The sequence below is a fragment of the Strigops habroptila genome, chromosome 2 (assembly GCF_004027225.2).
Source record: "Strigops habroptila isolate Jane chromosome 2, bStrHab1.2.pri, whole genome shotgun sequence".
NCBI lineage: Eukaryota > Metazoa > Chordata > Aves > Psittaciformes > Psittacidae > Strigops > Strigops habroptila.
Genome location: NC_044278.2, coordinates 49,326,469 through 49,350,633, shown reverse-complemented (window position 1 = coordinate 49,350,633; position 24,165 = coordinate 49,326,469). Strand labels below are relative to the sequence as shown.

At 38.7% G+C, this 24,165-nt stretch overlaps 1 protein-coding gene across 4 annotated transcripts in view; it reads left to right on the top strand.

The window, feature by feature from the left end:
• Positions 1–24,165, top strand: part of WWC3 (WWC family member 3) — a 103,635-nt gene that overhangs the window by 21,548 nt on the left and 57,922 nt on the right. For all 4 annotated transcript variants that reach the window (XM_030476140.1, XM_030476139.1, XM_030476138.1 and 1 more), the window contains exons 2-3: positions 17,597–17,706; positions 22,498–22,701. In XM_030476140.1, the coding sequence (XP_030332000.1) occupies positions 17,597–17,706; positions 22,498–22,701 (314 nt within the window). The remainder of the gene's footprint in view (positions 1–17,596; positions 17,707–22,497; positions 22,702–24,165) is intronic.

The window sequence follows — 24,165 nt, the reverse complement described above, 5'->3', positions numbered from 1 at the left end:
ACTTTTGCAGGAATTAGAAGCATTAACTCATTCTGAGTAAGATGCATTGCTCAGTATATGGCTAGAGGGAAGGACGGGGTCTAGACCAGTTGTATCAGTTAAAACTTAGGCTTCTATTAAAATGTAGCACAGCAACAGTGTTTAACTGGGTGTGCATTGAGGCTCCTTACATCAAAAGGCAGTTCTGGAAAGAGATTGAGAATGATCAGATAGGCTGAAAAGCTGTGCTGCTAAGTGGTGATTTTGATCTTTTTAATTTGGGGGGGGAATAGATTTAATGCAATATGATAACAATTTATTTAACCTGTGGTATCTTTATTGTATTCTAATTAGAATTTGAGGGCAGAATTGTCAAGGAAGTTCGTGAAGATGTTAAAAATTTAGGATAAGACTTTCAACTATGATGGTGAGTAGGGAAGGGATGGACTGAAGACCTTTGCTCTCCTGATAACTTCAGTAATTCCTTGTTGTGGTGCTGCGGCAAGATGAAATAAGAAAATCCGAATCCTGTGAATAAGAATCTTGTGGACTTAACACTGGGAAGAGGTGAGAGTGGCAATCTGTGTAAACATCTGGGTTCACTTATGGGGAAGTAAAACCTGCAAAAGGAAGCTAGACGAAGGATGATGGCAGAAGACAGGCTTTCCTGGCTGCCGTGGCGGTCTCGGAAACAGTGAGAATATCTCTTCTTCAGATCAGTTATTCAGTTGTGGCCTAAGAACAAGATGGGGGAGGAAAGAGGGGGTACTTTTCCGGTTTCTTTTTCCACAGCTGTCTTATGGGAGGCTGTCTTCTTGCTTAATGGGTAATGGTAAAATGTTTTTAGAAAACGATACGACATGAAAATGTGTGGAGCAGGGTGAGTGCGTAAGAGCTGTTACCACATTTTTCTGGGAATTTCCTGTCATGCTTGTATGCTCTGCTGCATTTCTGTACGCCATAGTTTCCCTTTCAGGTCACTCAGGTTTCCTAATAGCCTTTGAGAAGCTGGTGGTAAGATTTTGAAGTCCTGGTCTCTTAAACAGAGTTTAGTCAGAGTATTCAGCACACATTAGGCATCTGTTGTCTGGAATAGTAATCGTGGTTCAGTCTGCTTCATGTCCTCCTTTTACTGGATCTCCTGAAGCATTGCTCATCAACCCAACTAAGCAAGCAGGCTTACAACACTTCTGAACTGTGGGGGTTTTTTTCTCTTTCAAGTACTCAGAGATTGAATTGGTAGATCTTCCAGTAACTGGAAGTAGCTGGGAAAAGGTTGCCACCTGTCTCAAATTTTGCTGATCAACTCCTAAGTTCAGGAGACAGTTCTACCTACCATTCTCACTTCAAAGACTGAGAGGTTCCCATTGATGTTAAGGTCTCACCCATAAATAACTTTGATCGAAGTAGGTAAATTAGAGTTAAACTAGAAGTTTAGGTGCTTCCTCTGGTAGTAACACAGTGGGCTCTGAAATGCAAGGAACAGTTACTCCAAGGCTTCCTATCATTTCTGTGGGCAGGTAATTTTCTGTATTTTAAGTAAAGGAAATACGTCGCTTCTGCTAGAACTGAGAAGAGTTTAGATTTCTAACGTGTCAGACTTAAAGCCCCAATTCTTTTCCGAGTGCATCTGTCCTACCTGCTTGTTGCTCGGCACCAGACAGGCCTCGTGGAAATGCAGATGTTCTCCTTCCTCCTCCACTTTTCCTCCTGCACTTCATTTAATCTGCATTTCTGATGTCTTTGTGGTTTTTCTGTTGTTGCATGCGAGTGCTCTCTGCATTACAGATCAGCTTGATCTTATTTGAGAAAACAGAAGCTGGGTGGAGATTTTAATGCAGTTACTATGAAAAAGTAGGTTTTTGTGAGCATATTTTTGAGGGTATGTCTCAAAACAGAGTAGCTGGCTCCCTTTGCACACCTTTGTTTTAATGGTGGTTTGGTTAATCAATCATTACATGTGTTTCAGTAGTTCATTTCCTTCAGGAATATCTAATTATTTCCTGAGTAGCTCCTCATGTGTGGTGTTTATTTTTAACCAATCTTAACAGGTAGATGGGTAATTAAGTGGTTTCTAAATATCTTATCCATGTGAGGTTCCTATGTTGTTAGGTCTTTTCATGAGCAATGAAGGAAGTGTTCATATAGGGGATTACTGTGGGGGCAACAGTGCCATTGCCTAGCAGTGGATATTCAGAGGTGCTTTTGAGGTTTTGGGTTTTCATTTGCTGTATACTTGACTTTCTCAGAAAAGTATTAGACTTTTTAACTAGGCTTTGTTCGTCCCCCAATATTTAGAAGGGTCTTTAAAATATGGATTCTGGTGCCTAAATGTACTCTTCCTAACTGAGATACATTTGTGATGCATATGCAAGAGTTTTTTCATGTTTATTAAAGTTGCATAGCCAAACGTAGACACATTCTAAACCGCCAGAATGAAGGTTTAGAATTCATTGCATTGTCATTATTGTGAAATCATCTTTATGTGGATGCATTCTGGTTTTGTTTGGGTGGTTTTTTTCAGTGTCCCCCTGCCACCACGAGTAAGGCTTAGTGTACCCATAGTACACTGCAAGTTGGATTAATAGCTTTTTACAAATAGTAGATGTTGCTCACCTCCCACCTCCTTCAAGTTGCCTTTTTTGCTCATCTGCCACCAAAGTAAACTTCAGTAACTTACATTACGTAAGTGGGGGAAACCCCCTAAATTACTACTTCTCTGCTTCCCCATTACTTTTTTTTTTTCCTGCAGTCCTGATGAGTTGAAGCATGCCGACTACTAGCTTACTGTATGATCAGATGAGTGTCAGAAGTAGTAGTGCTATTGAATGATGGGATTGTGCAGTTTAGGGCAGCAGAGGGGGACACATTTGAGGACAACAGGGATCTCTCCAGTTTGAGAGTACCAAGCTGTTAATGCAGCTTTCATCCAAAACTGCAGGTGGAGTTTATGGTGTGGTTGGAGTGGAGTGTGCAGGGAGAACAGAGCCATGTTCAGAGTCTCGGAGCTGAGAGATGCAGAGGGCAACATCATTGTATAGTCACATTCCGTCTTTCCCCCTCCTGCTGGTTAGGCTGTGGCCTCTTCACACTGCTCCCAGCAAGTCCCTTCTGCTCCAACTCTGCCGTTAGTTCTTCTCCTTGTGCTTGTCCTCCTCCTCTGTCTGCCTTCCTGCATCATTTATTGTCTTCTGATTGCCGCATCCTCTTTGTCCAGCATCTGGTTCCCATGCTCCTCATCCTTCTGCATCACGGTGTGCCTGCTTCCTTCTTTTTCCTCCATGTTGTTCAGGTGCTACCAGGGATTGCGTTGAGACTGGAAGGAGAAGCTGGCTTCCTAGTCTTTTCCTGGAATACAAGGAGCAGGGTTGTGCTGCAGTTGTTTTTCTGGAGCTGCTCTGTATAGCTGGATGGAGCCTCACGATGTCCTGGCACACTGGGGTTGGGTGGGTGTGTAGCCAGGAGAGGTCCTGAGAAGCTGGCGCATGTTCAGTAGAGATTAAATTTGCAAAGAACTGGGCTTCTGTACTTCACAGCGTTATGCTGAGCATGTGCAACAGTATTCCCCCCTTCCACTCCCCTGTGCCTTCACTAAACTTGAATGTTTTTCCATGGGGATAGTAGAAAAACTAAAAAAAAAAACCAAACAAAAAAAAAACCCTAAAAAAAAATTTAAAAATAAAATCAGGGCCCTGTGTTAGTAATGCTGAGATTATCTGGGAGCCTGCTGTAGGAATTCTAGCATGGGGTGGGGAGGGACAGCATTTTTTCCTCTGCTTCATTGTTTCAAATGTCGGAGCTGGTTTAATTGAAAGTTCTCACAAGAGATGAGAATGAGGCACGCCTTCAGGAGGGAGAACTTCAGCCAGAACGACTTAAGTCTAGCAGAAGTAGAAGCAATCAAAAAATTTCCTCATGAGGCAATGCCTAACAAAGCATACCAGACTTCCTAATGAACGGGTGGCGATGCATTATAGTGATGTGTAGATAATACAACTTCATACAACAACAATGTTTTGATACCTGCTACTTTTTGTTTGTTGATATGCAGTACTTCCAGATAAAGAGTTCAGATACTTAACTGTGCAGTGTACATCTTTGTCAGTATAAACAAACACTGCTCTGAGTACTATGGAAAATATGCTCTAGGTCAACCACGAGATGTTAGGCTAGATGCAAGAATTACCAGCTAAAGTTTTGTGGTGCGTATTGTGCAGGAGGTCAATTAGATGATTGCAATTGTTCCTTCTGACCTTAAAATACGGACCTGGACAGCTAGGGCCCATCTGTGCTGCCATGGTGGAAGTTAGAGGCTTCCTGCAGCCCAGACTTCCTCGAAGGCTCAGGGCAGAGAGGGAGGCAGCTGAAGCTGGCATTTTGTGGCTCTTAAGCACTCTTTCCTAGTGCTGGAGCTGCTCTTAGATATGGGGGATTGAACGCTGTGCACTGAAAATATCTGTATTTGCTGACTGTAAGGAATGCATAAATATAGCAAAATATGCAAGATTACCCCGAAAATATGTTACTGTGTGGTGCAAGGGGCCTTTGGGTAAGCAGTGTCCAAAGGGAATCTTTGGAAGAGACACCTACAACTTCCAGAGGGATTTGTCATTTACAAATGATAATAATAATGCAAGCCACAGAAGTCAGTTTCCTGAGTTGCTGTAAATGGAAGTGTGTTTTTAACACTCCTTTTCCAACACAAATGTAGGAAGCCGGCAAAGTAGCTAATTTCAGTGCTCTAGAAAAGTTTAAAGCGAAATAATCTAAGGAAACGGAAGCCTCTATTTTTAACCTTCTCTGTCATGGGAGATGAGGAGGAAGAAGAGGAGGCCGTATACTGCTGCAGTCTCTTTAGTATGTTGTTATAAATTTATTTTCCACTGTTGTTTTAGTGAAGAGGTACTTGTTACTTGTGGGTGTTTGGTTATGTTCAAGTTAAGATCAGTGTAGGTTTGATGGCATGGTGTGTCTGCTGTGGTTGTGTTTTATCTCCTATTGATTGTTTTTTACTCCCCCCCCCCCCCCCTTTTTTTTTGTAGATCTATAATTTTTATACTGAAAAAACCCATTACTTATGTTGTCTTACTCCTTGGTTCGGTTTCTTATACTGAAAATGAATTTTTGTATTAGTTCTAAGTATTTTTTTAATAGTGGGTTTGAGCAGGTTGTCTTAAGATTTATTTGTTTTTATTGCACTAATACTATTCATAAAAAGTATATTATCTGGCTGGATTTCTCTGGATTTTTCACAAAATATTTTCTATTCCTGTATTTTGGCAAAGCCATGACAATGAATTATGAGTAATTCCTTCTATTACTTACTTGGAAGTACTTTATTGGTCTAGCTTGAAGCTTAAATATAATATATTGCACAACTGCTGGCAACCATAGAAGTAATAGCATCAAACTTCATAACTTCAACTTCTTAATTTCAGATGAACATAAATCTGTAAAACTGCCTTTTTTTCTCTAGGATATATTACTAAATTAATAATATTCATTGGGTAATACACTGTATTAGTTTGCAAGGTCAGCATTAAGGAGGGATGCAGGAGGCAAATGTATTTGGGGAACGGCAATAATACTGGGATAATTAGGTATTGGGAAAAGAAGGGCTAAGTTTCCTCAAAAACTTGAAAATTACTGGCTGGCAACAGTGTTAACCCAGAGTGTGGAAATAGTTCTAAGAGTATGTATTTTAGAGAATTTTCAACCCAGTATTTTTGTTAACACTGTATATTTGTAGCTTACATGAATTTTTATTTGTGTCTGATAGGCTGAGAATGTTGAGAATCAAAAGCTTAGAAATTACATAAACTAGCGTGCAAAAAAATGTAAATAATTTGGCAGCTATATCTGTAATTTTACAGTAAAGGCAAAGAGTGAGCTATGGAGAAGAAAATGTAGCGAAGCTGCAAATCATTGCAGAACCGTAGTTTTTTTCATTAGGTGGTTACTGGCCTTTAAAGAAATTATTTTACTTAGCAGGGGGTTGTTGCTCCAGTGGTATAAAAGAAGCAAAGATTTTAGGGAGATACAATTCCTTTTGTTAGATCTCCTGATAATGTTTGGAAAACAAAGGACACATGTAAAGCACAGTTTTCTTTAATGGTTTTATTTTTAGACCACTTTTAATACCATAAAGGTAAGCATTAATTGGTTTTGTAATACCAGTTTAAATAGGGAGCTTTTAAATAAGTAGGTAGATTGAAGATATCTGTATGTGAATACTAATGTAATGTATACAGTAATCACTAATGACTTGTCCATCACCACTTCTAGGCAGCTGAAGCATGTACCCTTATGTGCTTGTCTAAGGGTCTCTTAAGTCCTGGAAGAGCGGAAAAATCTTAAATAATGAGGTGACTGCTATAGATCACCGCTTGCAAGAAATGGACTCTGAAACCAAAAGCATCAAAGATCCTGTCAGCATGTTTCCACTTCAGTTGCTTAGAGCTAAGTTGAGCTTAGTAACTCTTCAGGCAAGTGATTGAAACAGTGCCCTTGGACTGTGTATGTCACATTAGTTGTGCTCCTTCATTCCCACATAAAGTATTGCTTTATTAATGTAGTTCAGAAACTTGAGAAGCAGTCTGGAAAGCTGGCCTTATGGAACTGTGGTGTAAGTTTGGGCAGGGGTCTGCTGGAGCGCAATGCAATGCCCTTTCTGGTTGCAGGTTTCCCTCTGTGCCTGTGGGCACCCACTCCACTGAAGGGGATTTGAGCTCAGGGCTGTGGCCTTTTCCAAGGCAAAATTTCTCTGCTGTACAGGCAGAGCAGTGGCATGCTAGAAGACGTTACACAGAAAATGGCACAAAAGTCCATAAAACTTTCAGGAATGTTGTAATTGAACACTTTTCAGAAATGTCACATGTGGTACTTTTAGGAAATATACAGGACGAGTGTAACACTTTTCAAGTGGACTGGAAGAAAAGGAGGGAAAAAAGCTGTTCTGAAAGGTTAAATAAGAAACTGTTGTCTTGAATTTCTAATATTAGCTGGCAGTGTAGACTTTTCTGAGTGTGAGGCATTTGTTTACTTTCTTACCTGACAATTTGTTTTTAATAGGATGTATGTGAAGTCATGGTATGCATATTCTTCTGGCACTTATCTACACATCACTTTGTTCCAAGACTTGAAAAGAATGGTCTCTTGAATATATGTTTTTCCAACCATTGTTTTATACTCAGTCCCATTGCATTTACTTTTTTCTCCCATTGTTTGTCACTTTCTGCTTTATTTTTCTAGAAATGGTGTCTGGTAACTTTTAGTGTGTTTTCTCCTTTATTAGTATCATTGAGTAATACTTATTGGTGGAAATAGTTTAATGAAATAAATTCCAGTAAAATTTAATTGAATGTACTCCAAGTATAGTAAGCTTTTGGAGGATTTGGGCTTAAAATATTTTAAAACATCAAATTACTTAGATTTTCACAGATAACAGTGCTGAGCTTGCTTGTGCTCATAGACATGACAGATGTGTTTGTTCCTAATCTCATTAAACTTCACTTTACCTTGAAGGGAACACTAGTAGTTAAGTATAGTTTGGCTACAGCGTATTCTAAAACACTGTGTCTCCCAGACTACAGAAGTATAAAATCCCTTTAGCATTATGTTAGTTGGCATGCGTTCTGGCATGATGGGCCTTCTCAGTGTATGAGAAGGGTTTTCTTTGGTTAATGAGCAGTTGTAGACCACATCAGGATATAACTGTGTATATAACTCAAGTTTCTGCTGTTAACTTCTGTGCGTCTTCAACCATTTGTCTTCTAGTTGGCCCAGAGATTGCCATTTAATGTAAGATACTCAGTTTTGCTGACTAAGACTTGTCTAAAGTGATTTAAAGTGTTCACAAAAGTGTTTTACAGTGCTCGCTTCATTGAAGAATGTTTAAGTTCAGCCTCTGTCATTTGAGACTTTAAATAGTATTTGGAGAAATAATTTGTGCACATGTGTATGTGTGTACATACGTATATACACACATGCACACACATACATACACACATATATATTGCTAGTTATTTCCACTACGGCTAGTTGGTAAAGAAGATAATGATAAATTTAGAGGGGGGTCTTATCTTTTTTCATATAAGCCTGAAGTCATCTTGCAAGAGTCTGCAAGAAATATTCCACAGCATGGTAGCGTCCTGCAGTGTTTAAGACCATTTTATTTACTTGTGATTGAGATGTAAAGCTTCTTTTGATGCCTCCTTTTCTTCTATCATGTGGAACTTCATGGACTTTGGACTTTTATATCCCATTTTTGTTCCTCATTCTCTGTTGGGGACCTCCCTTTTCCTGTCTGCTTCGTTTTCTTCCTGCTTTGAATTCCTCCCGTTATTCTTGTTCATGTGCTTATGACTAAGAACTTGCTGGTAAGGTCTCGCAGATGTACCTTTTTAGCCTTGCTCAGATGACTTCCATTAGGAAAGTACATGTGTTTCCTCCTTAACTGGTGTTTGCATACAGAAGTTGTGACCAACAGTCAGAGGAGAATAATTTTGTGCGTATGCATACGCTTATAGACAAGCACATACGTAGTCCTCTGTGTAAGGGTGTAGCAATTCATCCCCTTTCCTGTGACTCTTCCACAATGGTTTAGTTAACTGGTAGGAACAATTGTGGCCAAGCTAGTCAGAAATCTTAGTTCTCAAACCAGAAGACTTATTGCAAAACTAAGGATACAACTGCCAAGCAGTTTGTTAGAGTGAACAGAATATATAAATAGGCTTTAATATGTACTGAGGATGTAGAAATCTGACAGCTGTGTGACTTGCTCTTCTGCAGAAGGTTGCAGAATTGTGGTTTGCAGGATGGAAGAAATAAACAACTGCAGGGCTGGTCTTTACTAACTGGGACCTTAATTATCAATAGCATGTAGTTAGAAAACACTGTTATGACAGAAATTACTGAAGCAGTTAGAAACATTGAAGTTAGAACACTGCTTTACTCACCCAGCCAAAGCTGTGCGGTGTCTGGACAAGTGTAATTAGGCTTCTTTCACAGGTGGAAGAATTCAGCTTGCTTCTCGGGTTCTGAAGTTCCCCATTAGATTTTCCTTATCTTTTGGTTTAGGCTTTTGATTTTTATTTATTTATTTTTTTTTTTTAAAGCCTCTTCCCAATATGCAAGTCCTTGAGAAGATCTTGTAAATATTTAGACATTTTGAGTAACAGAGACAGCTTTATTAGGATTGGCAAAAGAAAAGTCATAAATATCTTGCTTGTTACTGTTTCTAGTTAAGAACATACTCAGTACAAAGGTCCAATTTGACATCAGTTTAGTAGAAATGCAGTCTCCTAGTTCCTCCTCCCCTTATATGTTTTCTCTGCTGCATATTTCTGCTGTCCTCTTTTTATGGCTTACTCTCAGCTGCCATATGTTTACTGCCTGTTTTCTGGTCTAGATGTCATGTCACCTGCTGTCCAGACTGCCTGCCTTCAGCAGCCCCTCCAGCCATTGCCTCTGCTCTGCCGCTGATCGTAGGCTCTGGCTGGTGCCTTTGTACAGTTGCCTGTAACTTTGGGCTGTGTGTACACAAACAAACAAAACATGTTTTAAACCGCCCATGGACAGTCTTACTTAACCCCTCTGCCTCATTTTTTTTAATTGTTTATCCTTTGTAAAAAACATAATAGATAGAAAAAAGCAGTTTTCTTAAAAGCACTGACTTTTAACCCAACTGTGATTTTTCGAAGGAGAAATTTCAGTTGTGTTGATGAAATGTGGATATATTTTCAGCAAGAATTTCCCATAATATTTGTGTTCTGAATTTGGATATGGATCATAGCCACTGTTAAGAAATGGATAGCTGCTTGGAAGACTTGGCTGCTTGTGTGGAATTGTTTCAGCAGTTCCTGAGCAGCCAGACAAGTTATGCGAGGGCTGCAATTGGACATACCATTTTATGTTTCAACATACTAAGCCAATATTTCTGGGCCTTTTTGGTTTTGGGGAGTATGATAAAGGATCAAAACAGAAGTATATTGTTTCTCTGTTGTTGCTTGTTAGAAAATTATTATTGTTTCTAGAATAGTAAAAGGAGACTAGATGGTGCCCATAGGTCCATTTCTTGTAGGCAATATAAACTTCTGTTACTTCTAAGTCAACAGATCATATAGGTTATGTCTTACTTATACATGTAGCTTCACATACATTCTGCATCACAAAATCTAATTGCCAGGGTTTTTTCATGGCTACCTACCCTATTAGCATTACATGTAGCAGTGAATATGTTGTATATGATAAACAGTTTTCATATAATGCATGTATGATACCCTGTCCATCAGAAAAGTGTTAATGAGATTTTAAAAAATATAAAGGGACTGCCTAGCATGAAAAAGTGAATTGTTCTTGTTTTGGGGCCAGTTGATTAAGTGTAGTGCACTACACAGGATGTGATGATCTGAAATGCTGTAGGAAACAAAAACATTCCATTCAGGTTTTGAGTGCCCAAATAGAGCCCTTGTGCATTCTGGTCAAACTGCTGAGTTTTATAATGTTATTTCCCCTTTTCCAGAATGTTTTTCCTGAGCACGAGGTAACACAGAGGTAGATAGCTGATACCACTTACGTTTGTCGACCCATGTAAGCTCAGGTGGCTATAAAACAAGGGCAGTTATGGACTGAGGAATAGGATGGATGATGAGGTTACTGTCTATGCTGCCCTGTTGCACAGATATTAGAGCTGTTTTTTAACCAGCTCCTGAAGAACTGTAGCTTATAGAGTGGGGTTAAAAGGAACTGCCACCACCTTGTTTGCCATACTGTAAACAGTGGCAAACCATGGCTCAGGAGGTGGTGATCGACAAATAAATATTTGTGGGAGTGACATGCTTGTTAGCTGTCTCAGCGCAGCCTGTCCAGGTTTGTAATACCATGTGTTAAAGGCAGTTTCCATTAAGACAATAATAAAAATCTAATAATGAACACACGTTTTTGACTCCACTCAGTCACCCTCACAGTAAAGATGTCGATTACTATAGTGAGCTAATGCCATCCTGTGCCTTCTGTTTTGCACATTGGTTTATGTTCTGTTGGCTTATGTTACTGTAAAAAAAATTGCACCGATTTGACACAATTAGTATGCTCTCATGTGCTTATTTGCAGTTGTTAAAAAAAAAAAAAATGAAAATTACTGCAAAATACAGTGTGGTCTTAAAAAGACTGAATTTCAAGTGACCTTTAGAAGAGCTGGTACTGTTATTTCCTTGCTTTAGGGTAGCGTTTTATTTCTAAGGGAAATGTATCCCAGCAATAACTCTGAATACAAGTTACCTTCTTTAAGGCTTTGTCTTGAGCACAGAATCTTATTTGTGCAAGTTTCTCTCCGCCCATCTGTATTGTGGGTTTATTTTAATGAAGGATTGAGTAGATTTTCAGTCAGTTATTTTATTCACAACTCAAGGTTAAATTATGCAGTAAAACAAAGATATATCATTTAGATTAAGAAAAAAGTTATAAGGTATTTTTATCTGGAAAAGATGCATATAGTTTGGTGAACTTTGTTGTACTTTTCACTGAGCAGTCAGTATGTAACTTGCTAAACCTTATTTCAAAATCCAGTTTGTTTTTGTGACTTGGCTACTTGAGGAGAGCTGAGTCCATGAAAGAGGATGGGCAGTGAAGAAAACAGTGGTGTACTCCACAGTGTTGTTACAGGGGATCAGGAGTTCTTCGTGGCATTAGCTGCAATCAGCCCATGCCTGGCTGGTGTGTGCTGCCACAGGATGAGGCTCTGTGGGTCTAGTTGGTGTGTGGCCGTTTCTGAGCCATGGAGGAAGATCCATGCTTTGACAGATGGGCAGCATGTGCCTGCAGTGTCCCTGCCCTGCTTCGTGGGGTGGGAGGCAGTGGCTGCCAAGGATGAGGGTGCTGTCTTCGGGGCAGCCTGCTGGAGCAGCTGGGGAGATTGGGGCTTCTGGGGAGTCGCAGCACAGCTGGGTGATCACAGACCCTCTCTGTGTCTCATAGAGGTCAGAATCACAGAATCGTTGAGGCTGGAAGAGACCACTGGAGTTCACCTAGTCCAACCGCCCTGATCAAGCAGGGTCACCGAGAGCACATTGCTCAGGATTGTGTCCAGGCAGCTCTTGAATGTCTTGGGGAAGGAGACTCCGCAGCCTCTCTGGGCAACCTATTCCAATGCTCAGTCACCCTCACAGTAAAGTTCTTCCTTGTGTTCAGGTGGAACTGCCTGCATTTAGTTCATGACCGTTGCCTCTGGTCCTATTACCTGGCACCACCAAGAAGAGTCTGGCCCCATCCTCTTGACACCCTCCCTTCACATACTTATACACATTGATCCGATCCCTCCTGACCCTTCTCTTCTCTTAGGCTGAACAGGCCCATCTCCCTCAGCCTTTCCTTACATGAGAGATGCTCCAGACCCTTAATCGTTCTAGTAGCCCTTTGCTGGACTAGCTCTGGGAGCTCCATGTCTCTCTTGTACTGGGGAGCCCAGAACTGGACACAGCACTCCAGGTGAGGCCTCACCAGGGCTGAGTAGAGAGGGAGGATCACCTCCCTTGACCTGCTGGCAATGCTTTTCCTAATGCAGCCCAGGATACCTGGAGCATGCTTCTGCCCATGCCTGAGCTATAGTGGTGGAGGATGTCCCTGAAGTGACTCCCAAGACAGTAGTGTGGCTTTGAAAAACAGCTCTTCTTGTCTGTGAAACAACAAAAAATGATCCCATTTTGGCTCAATTTCTTTTTTTTTTTGTGTGTGGTTGGAGGGAATGATACAAGCCATGATACAAGACACGAGGATTACTTGAATTTTATAACAATGGCTGTAACTTAAATTCATGTTTGAAAGGAGGTAAGGAAAAAATGTTTGCCTGAGAGCTTTTGAATGTGTGCATGATTTCTCATTTTGCCTTCTCTTTTTCTTGCCTTGTGACACTTCAGTAATATACTCAGCATAATACTTGACTTTGGATAACCTATTGCTAGATTTATCAGAATGCTTAGTTCTTTTCTAGTTGTACTGTTACTGATTTTTAATTGCCTGGTATTTTTCAGAATTAATACAGTTTCCTAACTTGTAACTTGCATTTCTGAGGCAAAACCATCTATCCCCATTAGATGGCTATTCAGACTATGATCAGATTTAGGAGAGTGTTTCTCTTTGTTGTCTGCTGAGGACTATCAAATTTTATTAGACATTTTCTGCCTTTGCTGTTGGACCTGGCTAAAATCAGGAACAAAAATAAAAGCACCATTGGCAGTTGCTGTTCTTGCATCCTTCCCTCTGTCTCCCCTGCACATGGTGGCTTTTCTTCAATACTTGAGGGTTTGTGGGTTTTATTTCCACAATTAGCCTTTGTGGTTAGTGCTTTCCTCTTAATCCAGGCCCATTTTGGAAGATAAGGTGACCCTGGATGTATTTTAGGCATCCAGACATTGTCTGAGAGACAGCAGCTAGTTTGCAGTGGTGTTTCTACTTTGGAAACACCTTTTTGATTTCCTGGTCAAGATCTTATAAAAACAGGCTCTGTTTGTCTTAATTTATTTCCTCCCAGGGGAAGTTTTGTTCAATTAGACCTAGAGGTTTCAAGCAGTCAGGGCCCTATGATGTGGCATTAGGCATGTGGGAAGACTGAGGATCTAATATTTTCTATGCCTTGTGTTTTTAGTGATCTGGTTCTGTTCTTGAAAATCCATGACAATGAAATTGCTGCTCCATGCTGTAGGTCAAGCTGTGTTTTGGAGAGTTGAAATATGCCTTTTGTTTGAATCCAGTAGCATTCCTTTACTATTTTAAGGCTGAGCATTTTGGGGGGGTGGGGTGTGTGAAATTGGATTCTGATAACAAAACATACTAAAGCTGAGAGCAGTTGTGCAGTTATATATCTAAAGTGGTATCTAGCCATTGCCTTTTGCTGTCTTTCCTTCCCACCTAGACCCTGCCATGAACTGATGCATTCAAGAAGTATCTGTTGGTGCTGCATGTTCAGAAAGCTGTAGTAATGTATTCTGGCATCCTTCTGTGTATGGGTAATGGATAAAGATATGAAATAAGTACGCAAGGAGGAGGAGAAACACCTCTTAGTTTATTCAAGTCTTCGGTTTTATTTCGTAGTTTGATTTCTGTATTCCAACTGTTTAGCTTGATAATTGATGTAGAGAAAATATTAATAAAACTTGGTTTTTCAGGTATGTCTGTTTTACTGCATGCAAATACCTCACTTCCATATCTTCTTAACAAAAACATTTAATTTGAGCAGAGCTAGAGGTGATAGATCCAAGGCACATGAGAATGCTCAAAGGTATTTTTTCTCCGTTTTGTGTTCAGGATTTGGGTTATGGAAGCTTTCGTATGTTTTTTTTATTTGCTTTTGAAGGGTTTCAGAGTCACAAAAGGTTGGATGCCTGATGACTGACCAGCATCATTAATTTTGGAGAGGATAAAGACTTGAAGATAATGAAGAATCAGCAAGTCAGTTAATGTAAAGTTAGGGTTGGCTCTTCAGATGCATGCAAAATTGGCCCTTGCAGGCTTGTGCCTGGGCTGTAGATCCAGTGGCCACAGGCGGTTGATGTTGTAAACTGGTCCCAGAGGAATACTGTCTTCAGCTGGAAGTTCAGAACCTTCTTATTAGAGTCTACCAGTTGTTGTGGGGACAAGAGGTGATCACTGGTGACAGATAAAATGCTTTAGTTACTCTTTATACTGTAAATAACATAGTTCAGGGCAGTCCTGGTTTTTATTTAATTAAAGATGGCAGCATTTTTATTCCGTCTTTGTCGTTATAATGCTTCAAAAAGTTGTTTTTCTTTATTTAATACTTTGAAATGTTTTAACAGATGTGCCTGTACTTTGTACAGTTCTTTATATAGAAGCAGAAAAGACCTGTCCTGTTTTATAGTGCTTAAGCTAATTAAAACCCCAACAAAACAAAACAGAGGGTAAAGCAGTATTTCCAGGAGATACGTAATTTCAGCAGTCTGCTGCTGTAATTTCTGGCTGACCTCCAATATCCATATCTGCATCTGTTCCATTTTGTCTTTGTATTCTGGACACCATTAATTTTCCTTAACTGGAAAATAAAAATTAAAAAAAACTTCTCCTTCGAGTTGTGCTCGTTAAACCAGAAATGTATTTTTTCAGATGACTTAGTTAAAACAGTGCAAAACACAGGGAGAAACTTCCAGTTCTAGTTTAAGCTTTGCACGTTTTGACCTAGGTGAACTGAATGAAGAAGGTTCAAGCTAAACAGATGTAACTGTGAGTGACTTGAGAATCAATGTAACGTAATGCTTTGTCTGAAGGGAATCCAGTTTGGAGCAACTTTGAGTATAGTTTAAAATGAGCAACATCGAGTTCATAATGGTCTGAATATCTGGAAGACAGCTTTTTATGTGTTCTTTTTCTTACAAGCTTTCTTCAAAACCATTAATTAAACTCTTCATGCATGCTTTATAAGATTGGAACGAAACCGGTTAGACCAGATGCATTGGCTTTCTTCAGTCTTCCAGAAAGTGAGCGTTGTCCTTGTCCTGGAAGTCTGAGCTCTGGTGGGATCACAGAGAGCATTGAATTAAAGTTCTTGTAGTGTGAAAGGTTAGAGTATCATGTGCAGGTTTTATTTATGAATAAAGGGTGAGGGTGTGTTTGCATAAGAGGCAAGCATGTCTTATAACTCATTCCAAAGAAAATCTTGTCTATAGCGTGTTAATTTAGGAGCCGATGTCTAGACTACTTTGAGAAATTGTAAACATGATGTCTTCAGAACAAACCCGTAAGAGTTTAAGAAAAAGTGCTGCACAGTGTATTTTTAATATTTGACTGAATTCCAGGGAGATCAGAAGTATTTTGGCAATATTTGGTCTCCTTGACCGCTAGGTGAGTGCCAGTCCATAGTAACATTTTCTTTCTTGAATATACAGCAGCTTTGGATTTGCATGATTACGTGATGTAAACTAAGTATTTGCCAGTAATGGAAAATTTTTATGTTAAATACTGGTGCATCTTCATCTTATTAAACTGTTTATAAATGTTTGAGAATCCATAACTCTATTATTTGACCTAAGTAACTTGATCTTTGTACTGTTGTATAGAGCTGTTCAAACGCTACATTTAAGTGAGTAAGGATAAATGTTTTTATTCTACTACAGTTAATTTCAAACACTGATCTTGAGAATGCTAAAGTAGTTATAGGAGGGAGATTAAATTCAGTTTTTCTCTTTGCTGTGTGTGAAGTCATGTGCTTTTTGTTAGTGGTTGAATGATGTGATTACCGCCCATTGAAATAGCTAGAATGTAACCATAGTAGTATTTCCATCATTTGAAGTCTTTACCGTTGGATTCTTCTGGCTGGTTTTGTTTTGGGGTGGGGAAGAACTTCTAGTTCAAAGACAGACATGTTTCAGTCCAGACCAATTTGTTACTGTATACAGGTGTTATCAGTTGAAGTGCAATTTTCAGTCCCAGTGATCTCTCTATTCCGCAGTGTATTTGTAAGCACAGTCAAATCTGGTGTCGGGTGTCAACCTTTACTGGGTATTATATGAACGGAATTTCCATTTTACGGCAAACAGTATTATGCCATAGGTTATGCAGAACTTGTCAATCTCTATATTAATGCATGTATGTAATCTTTGCAAAGTTGTCATCATTCTAGGTATTAGAAATGCTTCAACAAATAAATGTTGAAGGTGTTTGATCTATATCCCATGTGAAATTACTGTATTAATAGCTTTTCTGGAAAGGAATTTTATGGCAGCTTTTAGAGGAAAACATTATCTTAGGGGTTAAGTAATGATTGAAATAGTGTGTTGGGAAATAAATGTGATTCAACTGAATATTAAAGATTTTTCTTATTTGTATCATTTGTTCTTCATAGTTTTCCATAAACCTTGATATTCTAGAACAGTGTTGGTTTAGAGTCTTTCTGTAGAATTTATAACCCAGTACTTTCAATATTCCTGTCAATATTGAAATTGCTGTTTTGGTTTTCTGTTACCCACTGGCCTATCAAGTGTTTGCCTAGCAAGGTGTGTGATATTTTAAGCTGCTAGAGAGTAATGCTGTTACTTATTAGTTACTATTTCTGCTCTAATGGCTTCAGAATTCTTTAGAGATGTTTGTTTAGAGGAAGTAATTTGGATGCATCTGGACCAAGAGAATATCATTAATAGTGAGAAACGTATACTTGAAAAGGGAAGATATCTGTTCTATTGCGTTTTCATGAATTTTCTTTTTTTTTCTTTTTTAAATTTTTTTTTTTTTTTTTTTAGGACAAACAATTATACTGCTTTGACACCTTAAAGTTTCTAGTATTTTTTAGCAGTGGTGAACTCTAGCTTCATGTTTGTGTTCTTTGCAATATGGGAGAAAAACTGGCAGGACTGCATGCCATTGTAATTAAACTGTTAAACATAGAAACTTGAAGGGAGAAGCTTGTCTTACCTGTTTGGGGAGTATCTGTCAGCATATTTAAATGAAATTTTATTTTGAAACTGTATGCTTGTAATTATTACCACATTCCTTAGCAGCATAACTAGTTTGTGATCAAATGATGGAGGTATCTTCAAAACATGTAATAACATTCGTTACACTATAAACTCTGTACCTTTTGTATTTATTTGTGTTATTTTTATTTTTACAGGATTACAAAGCCGTTGACATTTGCTGACTGTGTCGGTGATGAGCTTCCTTTAGGATGGGAAACTGTTTACGATCAACAGATTGGAGTTTATTATATGGACCACATAAATCGTAAGTGGATGTATGATTATTTTGAGGAATCCTAGCAAGCCGATCTTTACTGATGGCACTAACTGGTGCATAAATGGCACCAGTACCATTTATGCACCTCATGCTACAGTAAGAAAATGTATGCAAGTAATTCCTTGCAGTATCCGTTTTCTCGTCTTTAAAATGGGGGCATAATCCTTCCGTTTGTAAAGAATTTTACAACCTATGATTGTTATAGTGTATAAAACTATTTTGTTTTGCTTTATCATACTGTGGAATACCAGTAATTTTGTTGTTGCTTTCTGTCATCTGTCAAGAAGATTTTCATGCTATACTCCTGTATTTCCTATTTTTCCACTCATCCATAGTTCACTCTTCAATGTTGAAAACCAAAATAGATTCTGAGAGAAAAGCACTGATTTTTAATTAGGAGCACCATCAAATACAATAATCTCATACTCTCTTAAGCAATATATGTTTTATGCTTCAATACAGTACAAAGTGCTATTGAAACAACAGATGTCCCTTTTGGAAACTAAGAGGGAGAAATTTCCCTTTTGGACTATTGCTGAGCTTTGTATCGCCACTGTCTGGCACATTTGCCAGTTCCACTTTTAAAAAAATGCCTTATCTTTACAGCTTTGTACAACTGCTGCTGTTACTGTTGTGCTGCTATCATTAAGTTCCTTATCATCAATGAGTGAATGCTTTCAATATTGTGGGAATTGGCAGATGGCGGGGAAGGAGAAAAGAAGAAAGTAGTTATATGGGCTACTACAGCAGTGGTAAATAGTATAATCTGCAGAAACAACCTCAATACTATCTACTTGAAATCTAGTCAATTAAAAAATAAAAGTGTAGAAATAGCTTTTGGCTTCCTGCCATCATTGGAATTACTTGTGTATTGTGGTTTCACAATTACTTATTTTAAAAAACCCTCGACAGAATAACAAATGTTCCCATGATATTGTTTGACCCACACAGGTACTTTATTTGTTGTGAAACTAACAAAGATCACAAATTAAATAATAAACTTTAAAGAGCTGTTAACGCACTGATCACAAGGATAGATAGTCGAGACAATTGAAAGCCAATAAATACAGACTGTTAGGTAATTCTTACAATAACTCTGTTTAAAAGAAGCAGTAGCTTAATGATTGCTGTTTAAACTGTCATGGTAACTTTAGTTAATGTTGAAGTTTAATAAAAAGTGAAGTTTATATCAGAGTACAGTAATGGAGTGCACTTGTACCAACATATGTGCACGTGCGTGAATGTACATATTAAAAAGAAACCCCAACAACCCCCAAACACAAAAACCTAAATGAGGATATTGGCAATTCTTGAACTTCGAAAAAGGCGGTAGGAGTCCCTATAGATAGTGAGCAGAACATGAACTCCCATTGCAATGCTGTAACTGAAAAAACTACTGAAGCATCCTACCTGATAGGCATCTTGGATGGGAATGGCAATCAGCATCATGTGCAAATGAATTCACTCCCTTTTGCTTTTCAGACTTTGTTATTAGCTGCTTTACCACAGACATCAAGTTAGAACTTACAGAAAGGATATTAATCGTTTTAGGCATGTCAGATCTGGCTGGTATTTTTTTTCTATGTGATTGAGAGCAGAAACTGTAGAAGAGTGTCTTTTGCAGGGAGAATTGAATTCCCAAATTGGGAAGGCACAAACCCAGAAGATTAATATAAATGGGTCTGCGAAAGCTAATTGTATTAGGAATTAAATAAAAGTAATATATGAACAGAGGGATAGAAACTTCATAGGACCAGTGCTGAACTGAGTAAAAGGAATCATTCTGCAATTAACAAGGTTGCAAAATTTGTCTCTTTCATGATAACTAGTTACTTGCAGCCCACAGATATTATCCTAAATGGTGATTCAGCCGTCACAGCAAAATGGGTTTGTCACCCTTAGGGTAATATAGTGCTTGCATATACAAGTAAGATTTATATTCAGAGGGAGGACAGAGTTGATATTATAGCTGGGTAATCATTATTCAAAAATTAGTAGGGTACTTGGTCCAATTTTAAACTGTGGACAACAAAGGTACCAACCAAGACTGCATTAACCTCCTTTGTAGAAGTGAGAACTAATGAGTAGGCAACCATATGCATCATGAGATGGTGTCAGGCAAGTGGCAGGTATGGTGTAGGGACTAAAAACAAAAAAAAGTTTTTCTGAAATGAGTCCTTTGTCTGAACTGTTCTGTCTGAACTATAGCCTGAACTATTTGTACAATACGTGGAATGGCAACTTCCATGTGAAAACATTCAGACTGCCTTTTGTGGCTGACCAGATTAAATGCTTCATACAGCATCAGAGTTCTGTGTTAACTGACAAAACAGTTAGAAGTGCTTTCTTTCAAGAAATACTGTGGAAAAATGCAAGGGATAATTCAAATAGCGTCTTTCTGAAGTTAGGCTTACCAGGGACCTCTCATGTTTTGTGTACCATCTCAAGCTTTTTGCCCTTACACCTTTTAAAAGAAAACAGTAATATATCTGATTTTTCCAAGCCTCTTGCTATGTTTGTTTACCCAGAAAGTAGTAAAAAGATTTCTAGGCAATAACTTTCCATTTATATTGAAAACCCCCAGGAACAGACAAATCTTCTGTAAATCTCAGTGGTGCTTCCAGCCCTGATCTCCATCTTGTTCTGTAAATTCAGTACTTTGTTGACACCCTTACTAAGCTGCTCTTGGCTCTTGTCCAGCCATTGCTTAAAAACCTTGGTGACTGCCAGCCGCAGAATTCCTTTCCCTCCTCCTCAGAATCTTGGGAGCCTTTGAAGTCTCCTTTAACCAGTTGGGCATTCCCTAGTGAGGGAATAATATATTCTCTGCATTTGTCTGGGGCTGTTCTTGAATTACTGTTTTTATTTTTGATTTTTTAATTAGTTATAAAGAAATGAAGTGTATTTTGTAATACAACATAGCTTTAGTTTTGTTGTTGCACGGCAAACTTGTGTGGAAATCAAGGGCAAAGTGAAGCCTCTGTACTTTATAAATCAGAAAAGAACGTCACTACTGTACTGAAGAAGTTTTCTGCCTTACAAGAATGCTGCTAGCTCTTGAGAAGGCTTCTGAAGTAATTTTGTAAGAGATACTGTGCCCTGTAGTATAGGACCTTACAAGCTTAATGTGTGATACAACGTAACATTTCAGCCTTGGTGTCTGCTGAGATTAGAACTATTAATTTCCTATTCAAAAAAAGACACTTCCTGGGTTTCATCTCTTCTGACTCGTAAATATTTATTAATCTCTACATAGTTTCTATAGGGGATTACCAGTTTTAGGAATATTAAATTTACACAAATTTCAGGAAGGCTTATGGACAGATGAGATAGCATTGCAAATTATCATGCCCTCAGTAAAGGACAGGCTGCAGTGTGAATTCTTACTTTCTTCTGCTTGCTCTGCATGCAGAGAAGGATTTAAGAGATTGGAACAAGCCACAGCACATCTTGTCCCAGGCTGCAGAGGTGGGTTGGGGGCATTGGAGCCAGAAGGTGCTGCTGGGAATCAAGGGTCCCTGGGATATGGGGAGAAGTTGCAGAACTGTGGGCACGATCTTTATACCATTAAAATGTGAGAAGTTGTGGGGAGATAAAAGTTACAGCTGTTGAGAGACAAGGTTATGAGGAACCTAATAGACAAATCTGGAAGTACCGTTCTCAGATGAACTTCATTTTTGTTTATGTACGTTTCATATGGCTGTCAAATGGTAGAGCTGTTAGCATGATCTTGACATTAGAGTTCTTAATGTGTTGCGCTCAGTCTTTTACTGATGCCAATATACTGAGTTATGTGCACAAGATTGATACAAAATATAACTAGCTTTCATCTCTTGTGAGAAACAAAGATTGGAAAAATGACTTACCTCCTGACTGTGCTGTAGGTTCTGCCACTACATTGAACATTGACATTGCATCTGCAGCAACTTCTTACAATAGAGCCTCAATTAACAGAAATTAGCATTCACTTGAATGTGAAACTTTACATGGACATCCTCATGTAAAATATTTGCTAGCTTGAGCAGCACCACAAAAATGAACTGGTTTTTTTTTTTTTTTTTTAGAATATTAATAAATATGTCCTCCTTAAATGTCATTGCAACTGCAAGGAGATTGCTGTATGGTTATAACTTTGAAAATCTGTATATATGGGAAAGATTTTGTACTGGAAACCTGTTTTTGATTTGTGTGTGAATGCAGACTGTTCTAAATCCTGGAAAGAGAGCATGAGAGTGCTGTTTCTTAAGACAAAAAAGAAGCAGTTGAAACGTTTTTATGGATTTGAGATTAAAATACTAGTTTCTGTTGAATTACGTTATTCTTAATTATGCAGGTGTAGCCACTGACCTTTCAGGATGTTACACTTGTGAAGTTGTATGTAGTATCTTAAGGTTGTTACAACCATTTGTAGAGTTACGAGTGAAGCATTGAGATACCTTTCACTCTCCTACATGGTTCTGTGTTTTTGGGTTGTTCTTAGAATTTTCAAGTTGGCTGCGAGGGACAGTAAGAGTCAAAACACTGTTTTTGTTGGGTTTGCATTAGTTTGTAAGGAAAAGAATCAAATTTAAATGTGTTTTATATTTGAAAGGGATTTTCCTGTTCTCCCACTCTGCATCCTTCCTTTTTCTTGTCCAGGCTGGAGTGATTTTGAGCACCGTAGTGTTGGGTATGCTAGTTGAGAACAGGCTTTAACAAAATAATTTATACTTTGTGGTATGAAGTGTCTTACTTTTTTTTTTGTTTGTTTGTTTTGTTTTTTAATGTTTTTCTCCTTAGAGCTCACACAAATTGAGGACCCAAGGGAGCAATGGAGGAGGGAGCAGGAACGCATGCTAAAGGAATACTTAGTAGTTGCCCAGGAGGCACTCAATGCCAAGAAGGAGATTTACCAAATCAAGCAGCAGCGTTTTGAGCTTGCCCAAGAAGAGTATCAACAATTACACAAAATGTGTGAGGATGACAGCCGTTCTTATGCCAGCTGTGAGTTTACTAGCCTTTTCTTGATTTGCCCACCTGTCTCATACAACATGTGGTGTAAGAAAGCGTGTGAAGTGTTACTATCACTTGGTTCTCCTCTGAATGAAGATCCTGACTACAGAAGTGAGGCGCTATCCTTTGACTCTGTTATTCAGGGACTTCCATTTCCTGTTAGGTCTATTAGAATATGCCTTTTTATCAACATTAAACAGGGATATATCCTAGCTATCATCTCTAGCCATCGCAGAGCCAGGTGTAATAATGATTCATGTAAGGCAGCAAAGACAAGACTGGTTGTTGCTGGTCAGTCACGTACTTGCGCTCCTAAATTCATAGATTATTCCACTCTTGACAAGAGGGGGCACCATCAGTTTAGGGGAAGCCTTCCGTGGATCCGTGGTTGATTTATTGACTTTATAAAGAGTTAGGGACAAGGTGTTGTGGTCAAGAGTACCTCTGACCACGAATTAGGAAGCAGTGTTTTATTAATGCACCTCATTCTTGACTCTCAGCCTGTGATTCTAGTGCTGGTGGTGTAGGCTGTAGAGCCTTGATTTCTTGCCCTTTTCATTCTTCAGATGTCTCTGGTAGCTTGAAAATAGATGATTGACTTTTGCTAAAATCCGAAGTTGTTGCACTGCTGTCATGGCCGTTGGGTGGTGCAAGAGGAAAAGGTGTCTGCTGAAAAGTCAAAACAATCTAGTTCAAAGTGTATCAAATCGATATACCTATCAGCCACGTGGAAATGTAGTGGTGTTTCACTGCTCTGGTGGCTTTTCAGTGGCCACCGTGTGTACAGCAGTTGTTTGACTGAAGGCTTTGCTGGTAAATGCCAAGTACTTGATAAATACGGGAAGCTCCGTTCAGCCCTTTCTGAAAATGTTTAAGAAACCTGACCATGGGGAGGGGGATTAAAGCAGGCATCTAGATAGAAGTGTTCAGTTACTGATCCACTGGTATTTATGAATCCAAGATAATTCATACATATGCCAAAATTCTGAATAAAAGATGTTTTCTGTGGCTGAGGTGTCCCAGATGGTCTAGACCAAGTGTTCTTTTACTCATGAACTGAGATTATCTCATCTTTTTGGTTAGTTTTAAATACAAGAATTGTTTGACATAACTGAACGGTTGTGACTAGTCTTATTTCTCCCTGTTATGTTCAAGTTTCTTAAGAATTATTAAGAAAGATTTGTTTTTTCCTTACTAAGAAAGAAATTTTAAAAAAATCTTGTTTAAAGAGGCAGTTTACTGTTTAAGGACTTGAAATAGGATAAAAGATAGTTTAATTTTTTTTTTTCCTTGATTATAAAATTTAAATACGCGTTTATTAGGATGCTTTCCTAGGAGCTTGGGCTTTTTGTATTTTCAAAATTTGTAATAGTTCTGTGGGATGTTTTGTTAGATTACTTCACGTGAATATACAGAAAGAAACTGTTGATGATAATGTACTAAAAAAACATAACC